Source organism: Peromyscus maniculatus, chromosome 12 (assembly GCF_049852395.1).
Source record: "Peromyscus maniculatus bairdii isolate BWxNUB_F1_BW_parent chromosome 12, HU_Pman_BW_mat_3.1, whole genome shotgun sequence".
In the NCBI taxonomy this organism is placed as follows: domain Eukaryota; kingdom Metazoa; phylum Chordata; class Mammalia; order Rodentia; family Cricetidae; genus Peromyscus; species Peromyscus maniculatus.
This window is the reverse complement of record NC_134863.1, coordinates 24,844,559-24,857,205: the sequence shown is the minus strand read 5'-3', so window position 1 is coordinate 24,857,205 and position 12,647 is coordinate 24,844,559. Positions and strand designations below refer to the sequence as shown.

Genomic DNA, 12,647 nt, shown 5'->3' with positions numbered 1-12,647 from the left:
CTTCTATACATCTCACTTTCACTGCTTCTCATGCCTGACTTCTGGACCTGGGTGTGTTCCCCTCTTTCACCCAATTCTCTTCTCTCTTCTTCTCTCTTGTTCCTAGATTTCTCCTCCTATTTATTCTCTCTGCCCGCCAGCCCCGCCTATCCCTCTCCTGCCTAGCTATTGGCCATTCAGCTTTTAATTAGACCAATGAGGTGCCTTAGGCAGGCAAGGTGAAACAAAAGCACTGCATCTTTACATTGTTAAACAAATGCAGCATAAACAAATGTAGCACACAGTTAAAGTAATAGTCCACGGCATTAACAAATGTAACACATCTTTACACAGTTAAAGTCATAGTCCACAGCATTAACAAATGTAATACATCTTTGCATAGTTAAATATTCTACATCAAAGTAAGGAGTTGCTTTTTAAAAAGGAGAAAGAGGAAGGGAGGGAGGGAGGGAGGGAGGGAGGGAGGGAGGGAGGGAGGGAGGGAGGGAGGGAGACAAGGAAATGTTAATAAAACACAGGAGTCAGATTTGAAGGATTCTCACTAGCCATATGTGGCACAGTGATTACCAAATAAATGAAAAATAATAGTAACTCCATAGAATAATAGCAGTAGAATACAATTTTGGATCCAGGGCTAGGGAGAGAGCTCAGGAGGTGAAATACTTGCCATGCAAGTGTGAGGATCTGAGTTCAAGCCCACAGAACTGATGCAAAGCTGGTGATCTCATTGCTGCTGCAGTGAGCTCCCCATGGGAGGCAGAGACAGGAGAATTCTGAAAAAGTCAAGGGCTACTAACCTGGCGTTTACAGTGGTGCACAATAAAGTGACCCCGTCTCAAGCAACATGGAAGGCAAGGAGAGACTCACAAGGTTGTTCTCTGACCTTCACATGTGAACCATGGCATGCACATCCCCACATTCACACAGAAACATGAACACATATGAAAAGATGAAAGAAATCTGAAGGCTGGAAAGATGCTGAACAGTTGAGAGCCTTGCTTCATCCGCAGAGGACCAATGTTCAGTTCCCAGCATCCTCAAGAGGCACATCACCAGTGCTTGTAACTGTAGTTCCAGGAGACTCGAACCCTCTTCCGGCCTCTGCAGGCACTGTACACACCTGGTACACACTTGGTACACACACGGTACACACACACACACACACACACACACACACACACCACATGTGCATAAAAAAATAAAAAATTACAAATTAAAAAATGAAGAAGTTTAAGTCCATGCAGATAGAAACAAATAAACAAACTGAAATAAACAAGACCCCCACCTCCACCCTTTCGTCAGACCCAGTCTTATTATGTAACCGAGGCTGGCCTTGAACATGTAATCCTCCTGCCTCAGCCTCCAGAGTGCTATGCTGGGTTTAGACAGCCCTTTTTTACATTGAAAAACAAACTAAGGTGTGGGGGGAGGAATTCATGGAATTAGAAAACTACCATCTGCAGCCGAGAAGCAGTGACAGCCAGTCACAGGACCCACAGACGGCCAGCTCTCCACAGGGCCAAAGCTGTGGGTCTCGGGGCAGCTCTCACAACTGGTTTATTGGTTATGAGACTCTGTGGTGGTATTCTAATTGTACTGAAATGTGATTTTGATTGTATGTTAATAAATAAAGTTGTCCGGGGTTCAGAGCTATTAGAGCCATAGACAGAGTGTGGCAGTGGTGGCGCACGCCTTTAATCCCATAGATCTCTGTGTGTTCAGGGATACAGCCAGCATTGGAGACATATGCCTTTAAGACCTAGGGGGCTGTACTTACAGACAGTGATGAGGCAGTCACGTGTTTGGGTTTACAACCAATGAGAAGGCAGAATGACTATGAAACGACTTACACACAGGGAAATAGCTCTCTTTCGGGAAGCTGGGACACCGAAGGTGGAAGGGTGAGATTTTAGCTCTGAGCTCTGACCTCTTGGCTTTCTCTTTTACATTGTTTCTGTGTTTCTTATTTAATAAGACGGTTGGGTACACCTACAAGACTCCACCTGATGTACCAGGTGACATCACCGTGGGACCACAATGCCTGGAGAACACACCCCCACATCAGTGGGGTTCCTGTCAGCGTGCTTGACTCACAACCTAAGCATGAAGGAGCAGGTCACAATCTTCAGAACACTCTACCAAACAACTGGACGCGTATTTAAAGACTATCACGTTCAGCTGGGCATGGTGACTTGTACCGGTAATCCTGGCACTTGGGAGTCCAAAGCAGGAGGACTGCCATTAGTTTGGGCTACACAGTGAGTCCCAGGCCAGTGGGGACTACAGAGTGAAAACTTGTCTCACAAAAACAAACCAAACAAACAAACAAACAAACAAAAAAATCAGCCAAGCATGGTCATGCACAGCTTTGATCCCAGCACTTGGGAAGCAGAGGATTTGCTTATGTGGACTAGAATCTATCCAATATTTACCATATTAAGAACTCAAGATGTTTAAGAATTTATTTAATGTAACAGTTTTTTTCTTAATAAGATAGATGGCTTTAGTGGAAGAACTATTTTGCAACACAAAATCATTTTTTATTGTGAGAAGAAAGACAGTGATAGACACTTTACAAATCTTAATATGCAGCCTGAGAGCAGCCCTGGCTTTTCATATTTTCATATGTATTCTGTATTCAATCTGCTGCAAAATGTCATTTTTGAAGTACAAGAGAAGAAGGGGAAAAAACACCCCTAGTTTCTATGTCAGAAACGAAAGACTAATTTGTTACCTCTGATCCATGAGTGGGGGGAAAAAATGAGTCAATCAAAAGATAAAAGAACCCCCCCAAAGGTGACAAGGGTATAAAAAAATCAAGATAGCAGCGTATGAGCAAGTGGAAAAAAAGAAAGAAATCAAGACTTCAGACAGCAAAGGCATCCAGTCTGTGGGGCCCCTTGGTGATCCAGTCGAACGCATGCGCACAACCTCACCATAGAAACACCGTTCGCTGGCTTAAAACTTAGAACCAACTGTATTAAGGAAGAAAGTGCTCATTACAGTTACAGAAAACACAGACATGTAAGCCTCAACCATGTCAAAACCACAAGCCAGCCGACGAAACTCAGAAAAGAGAGGAGAGCGGGGGACGACGGTCGGCAGGTGTGCCAAGGTCTTATTTTTGGTATCAGGAAGCAATAAGTAAACGGGTAGTAAATTAATAACCCGGAAACTGAGGTATCAGTATTTTATTTCAAGTGCTAATGATCGGCAGCAGAGGAAACAGAGACCAGAAAGCTTGCGGTGGCGGCCCTGGGAAACCGCAGGGAAGAAGGGGATTTTGACAGCATGCCCTTGTGTATGCTTAAGGGCTTCTTCCTGCACGCATGAAGTACTTCAATGACAAAAACACTTGGTTTTTATTTCAAGAAAAAACAACTGCATATTAGAAATATTTTAAACAGATCCGGGTTTTTGTTTTTCGTTTGTTTGTTTGGCTTTATTTTGCTGAGCTGATGTCAGTAAATCTGTTTATGGTATTCAGTGGCTGGGTCACAAGGACAATTTCTTCCTTCCAAATCACATTTTAAACGCGTTGCATGAAGCCCTTTGTAAAATGAATGCCTGCTCCCACGGCCTCTGTGCCTTTAAAATGAATTGTAATTTGCTATTGTTTCCCATTATTCGTTAACCAAGAGCCACATAAAATTAAAATGTCTCAAATGAGCCATGACATTGTTTTCTTTGAGTTAAAAATCTGTAAATATGGGAATTCTTGTTACAGCAAGGACACAATTATTTCCTGCTTACAGAAGGGTGCTAGGTCTCCACAGCCCCTGGCGGGTCAGTAAGCTCCCGCACTTGTACAGCCAGTAACCATGGCGACCACAGGTGTGGTTTACAAGGTGTGGGGGGGAGCTAGGAAGAGCATCCCAAATTTTCATATAAATGAGGGGTTGTTTAATCCCTCTATCCCCATTCTTTTTTGTTTGGTTGGTTTTGGTTTTTGCTTGTGGGGAAGAAAAGCTCTGTAAGTTACTTGGCTCAGGGATTTCCTTGTAGTGACAGGCCCTGACTAACACAGGATCTTTCCCCCTGAGAAGTGGTAGCTCAAATCACTGTCCTCTCTGGCGTGCATTGCACGCTGCCTGAGTGCTGCCTCCAAAGACTATTCCTGTAAAACTATCCTGTACCACCGCCACCACACTGCACCTTCTGAATAGGGCGTTAAACCTCCAGACGGGAAAATCTGAAGTTGATTTGTAATAGATGTAATTATACTTCATGATTATTGAAGAGCAAAAGGAGATATTCAGTTGAAGTATACGGAGATATGTGTATTTGCTTAGCACAATTCACACTGCTTTATGAATATAGAGCTATAGTGTGTAAGCTATTAATCTGAGGTGTTAGGTCTCAGAAACCCGAGGGCAAATGGCTAATTTAGGTGCCTGCTAACATATCAAAGCGGATGCTGGCCAGCTCTCCCAGCATCACGCTGTACCTATGGCTCCTCCCGGCTCAGCACCTGTGGCTCCTCCCAGCCCTTCTTACTCCGCCCCCTACCCTAAACCTCTCCCCTTCCAGGGCTGGGCTTCCGCTTCCCCTCCCTAATCCTGATCGCTATATAAATCAGCCATTCGGGTCTCCTGGCTTCGTGGCCTAGGCAGCGTCTTTTGGTTGGCGGCTCTCTTTTGCTCATCCTTCCCCTCTTTCCTCTTGAGGTTTGGTTTAGCCTGCCAGCCATGCTCAGCCTGGACTCCTCCCTCTGCCTGCTTTCTCCACTGTATCTACAATGAACATCTCCATACTGTAGTAGTCATGTCCTCCTCCTTTTCTTTCATTTTCATTCATAAAGAGAGATATTTTGGTCAGAAAAAGTATGAAATGAAGCTAAAACTCAGATAGCAGCCCCCCCCCCAGTAGGAAGTCAGACCAGCGCCTAAGCACCACCTAGTGGCACCTCCCTGAAATTACAAGAATAGTACTTCAGCGTCGTTAACATCTAGACTCCTCCTTACAAACCCCAATCTAACATAGAGTGACAAAGAGAGCAGTCTCCCCCTGCTTCTGGCCATGGATGAAATGTTCCAAAAGGCAATGCAAATATTTTAAGTAACCCGAGCCATCCACCCATTCACAAGTAGGCAAAATCAAATCCTGCTGGCTATCACAGAGAGCCACGGCTTAGCCAGGAATGTGCCTTCCATCTGTAAACAAACCTACTCTGAGTCTACAGCCGCAGTCACGAACTCTTGAACACCAAGTCAATATTTCTTTGGACTTAAACTATCCCAGGGCCAGTTACTAGGGAAATAGAGACCACTGCTACAATCCAGAGTCCAGAGAAATTCTTCAGACTGGCCCATTCCAAACTGTTCAATACACCCTGCCTTCCTGTTCCTGCAGAACCCCAGCGGAAGTCTTGGGTCCCTCTCATCCCTGACTTTGGCCACCTGACCAAACCTGGTGAGGACTGGCTAATAGGGACTCAGAAATGAGAGCGGAGAGTTTTCTTTTTGTTTTGTTTTTTAATGATACAGTCCAGCACCCATGTGTGGAAGGTAGAATACTGTAACTTGGAGACTGGATCATCCCTGACTGCATTTTGAAGTCATCACTTGGCTCCAGCCTAGCCCTGACACTCCTTACATGTTACAGGTTTTAGAGCAAGCAATTTGACATCTCTGGGCTTATTCTCTGACATGCTAAGCAAGAGGCTGGGCCATAGGATCTCTGAGGACCGCCCGTCCCCTGACATGTTTGCTTTGATTTGCCTCTTGTGCTAGCCAGGATTTTTTTTTTTTTTTTCCAGACAGGGTTTCTCTGTGTAGCTTTGCGCCTTTCCTGGGACTCACTTACTCACTTGGTAGCCCAGGCTGGCCTCAAACTCACAGAGATCCACCTGTCTCTGCCTCCCGAGTGCTGGGATTAAAGGCGTGCGCCACCACCGCCCGGCCTGTGCTAGCCAGTTTTTATGTCAACTTGACACAAGCTGGAGTCATCTGAGAGGAGGGAACCTCACGTTTCCATAAAATCAGACATGCCTATAGGGCATTGTCATAATCAATGACTGATGTGGGAGGGGCCCAGTCCATTGTGGGTGATGCCACCCCTGGGCTGGTGGTCCTGGGTTCTATAAGAAAGCAGGCTGAGCGAGCCATCAGGTTCAAGCCAGTAAGCAGCACCCATCCATGGCCTCTGCATCAGCTCCTGCCTCCAGGTTCCTGCCTTGACTGACTTACATGATGAACTTGTGAAATACAAGTGTAAGCCAAAGGAACCCTTTCCTCCCCACGTTGTCCTGGGTCATGGTGTTTCATCACGGCGGTAGTCACCCCGACTAAGACATCTCTCTTACCAGCACTATCTTATGGCTGACCACTGCGCTCTAACTTGACCCGACTTTCTTTCCATTACTGGTCAAGCTAACTTACGTGGACTGGAGAAGGCAGAGGGAAGAGCTGTAAGTGCAGCATTGCTGGGCAAACATCATAAGAGACAAGGGCAGGATGGGGGGCGAGGTCCACAGTCTGGGACCCCGGCAGGCTCAGACACCGGGGAGCACTTCCTCCCCAGGGCCACGCTGGATCTGACATTCCTGCCTTTGTCCTTTTTCTGCCTGACTTCGCTGTGCTAAATCATGCGTCCATTTGCCAGCTGGTCCTCCTGGTCATGTATACAGCTGCCCCATGGACTAAATGTCGCCTCCCTACCTTAGGGCTATTTCTGGCCCCTGTTTACCGAAGGCTTACTATGAACCAAGTCCCATGTGATAATTTACATGAATTTTCTCCTTTACGTTTCTTAATCGTTAGAAGAGGCTCGGTCATTATAGCCATTTCAAAGGTGAGGAAACAGGGTCAGTGATGTAAGAAACCTGCCCAAACTCACAGAGGGTAGAGTCAGCATTGAGCCCAGGCTGCTGCACCGTGACCTTGACCATCAGACTGCTAACCCTTAAATCTACAACCCCTTCTCAGTGATTTCATTACACACACACACACACACACACACACACACACACACACATCACACACACACACACACACACACACACATCACACACACACACATCACACACACACACACACACACACACACACACACACACACACACACACACACACACACTCCTACCCCTATTTAATCCTCAAAGCTTAAAGCTAAACCAAGAATCCAGTCCTCCACTTCTCTCCCTAACTCACAGCCCTGGGCTGCTTCCTACTCATGGTGATGAAGAGAAAGGAGGTCAAGACTGAAGGGTTTGCCCAACACCCCCTAGCCCATCTTTCTACTGGGCTCCACCTCCTTAAACCATTCAGGTCCCAAAGCTCTTCCCAGAATTTCCAATCACCATGGCTGGAGTAAAGGGACATTTACTGAGGGCCAGCCACTCCCAGAGTTCAGCTTCAAAGACATTAGCCGCCTTGCTACTCTGTCTCCCACAGAGGCCTTGATTTACTGTCTGGGTAGATTTCTTCGTAACTTTGGAGTAGAAGGCATAGACCAGAAAAGATGATATGCCTGCACTTGAAGTGCTCCTCCAGTCCTTGTCAATCAAACCAAAGTAATTGGACCCATCCCAGAATGTGAAGGTCAAGGATATTAAGTGCTTAGAAGAAGAAAGTGCTCACTAATTGGCTATCATCATTTTCTTCCTCTCTCGTCTAGGATGCGTTTCCCAAATTTAACACGTGCCCTAGTTCTACCAACACTTCAAGACCCAAGGCAAATGGCAGCGTAGCCAATCCCAGACACACAACCAGCATGGGTGAGCATTGAGGATGCTCCCGATGCTCCCCTAAAGAAAGAGGACAGAAATGACTCATCGCCATGCTATGCAGCAAGTGCAGTGGCCCAGGTACAATGGGAGGGGTAGCTGGTCAGATCTCAGTGGGTTTGATGGCCACAACAAAAAGCTTGAACTGGAAACTGAGGTAAGAGGGGCTACTTAAAGGCTTGCAGCAGAGGAGTTCAATCACAAGCACATACACATAACTTTTAAAACTCTTTAAAAAGTGATGGATTTCGGGTCTGGAGAGATGGCTCAGAGGTTAAGAGCACTGACTGCTCTTCCAGAGGTCCTGAGTTCAATTCCCAGCAACCACATGGTGGCTCACAACCACCTGTAATGAGATCTGGTGCCCTCTTCTGGCCTGCAGGCATATATGCAGGCAGAACACTGTATACATAATAAATAAATAAATAAATAAATAAATAAATAAATAAATAAATAAATAAATAATTCCATTCTTTAAAAAAAAAAAAGGAAAAGGGTATAGTCATAGGGAAAAAAGACCCAATAGTTTATAAAATAAATTCTTTAAAGAGAGAGTAAAAGAAAAAAGCCACGGAAGGTGGGAAATACACAGGTAGTCTGAATCCTGTCTGTGTTGACTCTGAACTTTTTGACTGCTGAGAAGCAAAAGATAGCTGTCAGGACACACAGGAAAAAGACTGTTGAACTTTGCCGAAACAAGGCAGGACAGTCCTTCAAAATTCCTGCTTCACAGAAGAGTCCGTCAGGCATTCTGCAGGACACAGAGAAAAGCGATTGATGAACTTTGCCGATACGAGGCAGGACAGTCCTTCAAATTTCCTGCTTCACTGAGAAGTCTATCAAATGGGGAGATGGATGCCCCAATGTTGCAGAAGGAGCCCTGGGTGAACAGAATTCCACCTTAACCTTTGAATCTTGAGTTCTTTAGAGGGAGAGAGGTTTTGTTAAGTTCCCTTTGTAGCTTTGTGAGAGTTGGAGCATGAGGAAACAGATTTCCCTCGGCCCTTGCGGCCTAATCGCTGCTGGCAGCGGAGGATTTGCGGTTGCTGACTCAGAGAGCTGTGGCTTAAAAGGCAGCAACCATTTACATAAAGGACAACATTTGCACACTTTTTGAAAGTGGACGTTCTCCTTGGAAACTGGAGCTGACTGGCTTGGCACCATCACTGCCTTTTGTTGGTTCGTTTGGCCAGTCAACTGACGTTCACTGTCCACTTAGATGCCAGGCGCTGCTCGGGTACTGGGAGGGTTCCAACGAGAACCAGTCTAGTGAGAAAGGATCAGCTAAGACCAGAGGAAGACACAGCTCTGGGGTGTGGCGTGGTCTGCCTGGGAGGTAGAGTGAGGAGAGGGAGATGCTGGAGATTCAGACCACACCAGGCCGCGCAGGCGTGAGTAGAGGACTCCCAACTTCGTGGTGGATATAGGGAGCCTCTGAAGGTTTTCAGCAGGGGAGAGAGGACCAGAGCTCACCCGATCATATCCCCTCAGACAGAACCGGGTTGTCTTCTTCGTTCATCCTGTTAGACTCCCTTGAGACCTCCTGTTTCCTACCTGGGATTCTTCTTCATGATCAACACAGTGCTTATTAAGAATAAACCATAGGGGATGGAGAGATGGCTCAGAGGTTAAGAGCACAGGCTGCCCTTCCAGAGGTCCTGAGTTCAATTCCCAGTAACCACATGGAGGCTCACAACCATCTGTAATGAGATCTGGTACCCTCTTCTAGCGGGCAGGCATACATGCAGGCAGAACACTGTATACATAATAAATAAATAAATATTTGACAACAACAAAGGATAGACCATAAACAAATGTTGAGAGTATGTAATCACATTCTCTCTCTCTCTCTCTCTCTCTCTCTCTCTCTCTCTCTCTTTTAAAATATGGTATTGCTATGTAGCCCAGACTGAATTTGAGCTCAAAAATCATCCTGCCTTAGTCCCCAAAGTGCTTGGATTACAGGACTGAGGCCACGCCTGGCACATACTGGGTCTTATTACCCGAAGAACACACAGGGGAACTATGTGAGAGACTGGTCAAAGCCAACACATATGTGACCCTGGACAAAGGAAGCTCTCTGAGGGCCAGTGACAGGACTCAGTGGGTAAAAGAGCAGCTGCCGACCCGAACCCTGACTTCTGCCAGCTGGCCCCTGACCTCCACACTCACGCAGTGGCATGCGCGCGCGCACACAAATAAATAGATACAGTGTAATGTAAAAATAAAAAGAAGCCGGGCGGTGGTGGCGCACGCCTTTAATCCCAGCACTCGGGAGGCAGAGGCAGGCGGATCTCTGTGAGTTCGAGGCCAGCCTGGGCTACCAAGTGAGTCCTAGGAAAGGCACAAAGCTACACAGAGAAACCCTGTCTCGAAAAACCAATAAATAAATAAATAAAAATAAAAAGAAGAAGCTCGCTTAGGGTCCCCCAAGCACACCAAGAACATGGCCCCAAGCCCCTCTGCCCAGGAATCGACAGCTCTAGCCAGGAGTAATTATCTTGCTGTGTTTCATTTGGTCTTTTTGCAGTGGGATGCACTGAGCAAGTACTGTACCTCTGAGCTACACCCCAGCCTGTGATGAAGTACCCTCTAAGTTCCTACTCATTCATGTCTAAGCAGCCTGACCACTCCCAGGGCCGTGTGAGGACTGAGAGTCAGTGACAAGGCCAGGGGAATAAATTCTGCGCGCCCGATGAGGGAGAGGAGCAGTATATTTATTTTACTGAGCATTTACTGCCTGCCTGTCACCAGGCAGCTTTCCATCACACACACACCTGCGCATATGACAAGGGGGTGAACAGTTTGGACTCCCCTACCACCTCCTGACTTTGGGCTCCAGACCCCGCTCTTGCTATCTGCAGAGGCTCTGAGTTGATTCTCCCCTTCTGAAGGGCTTATTCCCTCTGGGAATGCAGGAAAACCTCCCCGCCTCACTACAAAGCATTGGTGAAATCCAAGGGCAATGAACCGCCAGGGTGAGTGAACACAGCTGGCAGAGATCTTATCAGCACCTAGGTATGGGCTTTCGTTTCTTAAGGGATCAAGCCTTCAATTCCATACCGACCACACGCTGAATATTTACTGTAACTAATAACCAGCAGGAAGGGCTTAAGAAACGAACAAACAGACATCAGGGAGCCCAGAACCCCTCTGACTTCAGTAGACGAGCTCTTCCCAGAAATCAACTTATTTTCTCACATCGGTCTGATTCGATATTAAAAGGAGTTCACAACATCTGAGTCTGCTCCGTTCCAGGAAGATGCCCCATGACAAGGTGGCGGATGGAGGACCAAGAGCATTGCAAATAATGCCAAAGAAGACTTTCTGCACATGGTTAAAGGTTGCCCATAGTATTTTCTCGACGCCTAAGTAAACTTCTGAGATTTAAAAATCTTGCACTGCCCCCTCTGCTCCTGGCCTGATGGCACCTGGCTCACACGCCTCGGGCAGCTCCATCACCATCCCTACACCAGGCTTACCTGCTGGGCTGCTTCATGAAAGAGTTCCTGTGGAGACCTCTGGGCCATTCTCCAGGAAGTGAGGTCCTGATACTCTAGGTGGGGGGACCACCTGGAAAGCAAACATCACTCTTGGTCAGGCCAGCTCCTCCCTCCCTTGCGGCTTCTCTCCTCTGTCCAGCCTTCCTTTGCACTAAGTAAGTAAGACCCTGAGTGAAGCAGAGACCTTGTTCTGACCCCATCTAGGGACTCCGTCCCCAGTGGCCCCTTTGGTACCTCAATCATGATCCAGAGCCCACCTGCTCATTTCCTGCTGTACCGAAGCCACAGGAACCCCTACAACTCCCGCCTCCTAGAACTCCTGAAATATGGGGCGGGGGACGGGGATGGGGTGGAGGGTGACTGTCCAGCCGCCCAGCCCTTAAAGACACAGCCCCACACTCCATTCCCTAAGCCTTGGGAACACGTTGTCCAGAGCAAAGGGCGGTCTCGCTGGAACCCGTGCTGGTGGTGAGTGAAGGTGGAATGGACCCTAGGCAGAGGGGGAAAGGGAAGATTGGGGGGGGGGGGTGTCTTGAGAGTCCCCCCAGAGCCTGGCCAGCACAGGGCAGGTGAGAAAAAGATGCCCAGTCAGCGAAGTTCTGGCCCACCAGAGGAGTCGGCCCTGGCTTTCCTGGGGGAACCTGTCCTTTGGAAGAAGAAAAGGAGCGAGAGAGAAGGGCGGAGGGGACCCTGCTCCCCCATCCTGCGGGGAGAAGATTCCAGAGCGAATGAAGGGAGAGGAACTGGGGAAGATTCCCGTCCAAGGTCTGGGTGTGGGACGCATCACCCCAAGAAGAGCTGAGGGCTGCGGGGTGAGGCTTTGGGGGCCAGGGTCAGGTCCTCACGACCCCGGCCGCACTTGCCCTCCGCCCTCACCTGCTCCTGCCCGGGCTCCCGCGGCCCCGCCCGCCCCACCCCGCCCCGCCACGTGGCCGCGCTCCGGGTCACCTGCCTTGCGGCTCACGCACCCCGCCCCAGCGCCCCCGCACAGCATCTGGACCGGAGACCCGGGCCCCGGGCACCACCTGTCCTGAAGGGCGGCGGTTCAGCCAGGTGTCACCGAACAGGCAGGGGATGGAGCTTCTAGGGACATGAAAGCGCCCCAGGCATGCTTGAGAGGCAGGGGGATGACCCTCACCACTTCAGTAAGGACCCCCCCCCCCCCCCGCGAACTGCCTTCCCTAGGGGTGAAATAAGGTTCCCAGGGTCTGGGGGTGCAGTGGGGAGAGGGGAATTAACCTACAGAGAGATTAAATCATCTCCATTTTCAAGCTGGCATAGTTCCGAAACCTTAAATAACTTGCGAGGCTTCCATGTGGGCTTCTGAGAAACGGGAGGGCAGCTGGGAGTACTTCCCACGCCCACAAGCCTTTGTGTGAAATACCTAAAAATAGAGGCTGTTCTTTTAAAACAAAGGG

At 48.2% G+C, this 12,647-nt stretch overlaps 1 protein-coding gene across 2 annotated transcripts in view; it reads right to left on the bottom strand.

Moving 5' to 3' along the window:
* The window catches only part of Slc12a8 (solute carrier family 12 member 8), a 157,082-nt gene that overhangs the window by 144,240 nt on the left and 195 nt on the right, over window positions 1-12,647 (bottom strand). Inside the window, exons 1-2 of one of the 2 annotated variants that reach the window (XM_076548798.1) lie at window positions 12,473-12,551; window positions 11,209-11,299 (exon numbers count right to left, since the gene is read on the bottom strand). In XM_076548798.1, the coding sequence (XP_076404913.1) occupies window positions 11,209-11,256 (48 nt within the window). In that variant the 5' untranslated portion in view covers window positions 11,257-11,299; window positions 12,473-12,551. Of the gene's footprint in view, window positions 1-11,208; window positions 11,300-12,472; window positions 12,552-12,647 lie in introns of those variants that run through there. The other variant, XM_015993289.3, reaches the window with a different exon arrangement.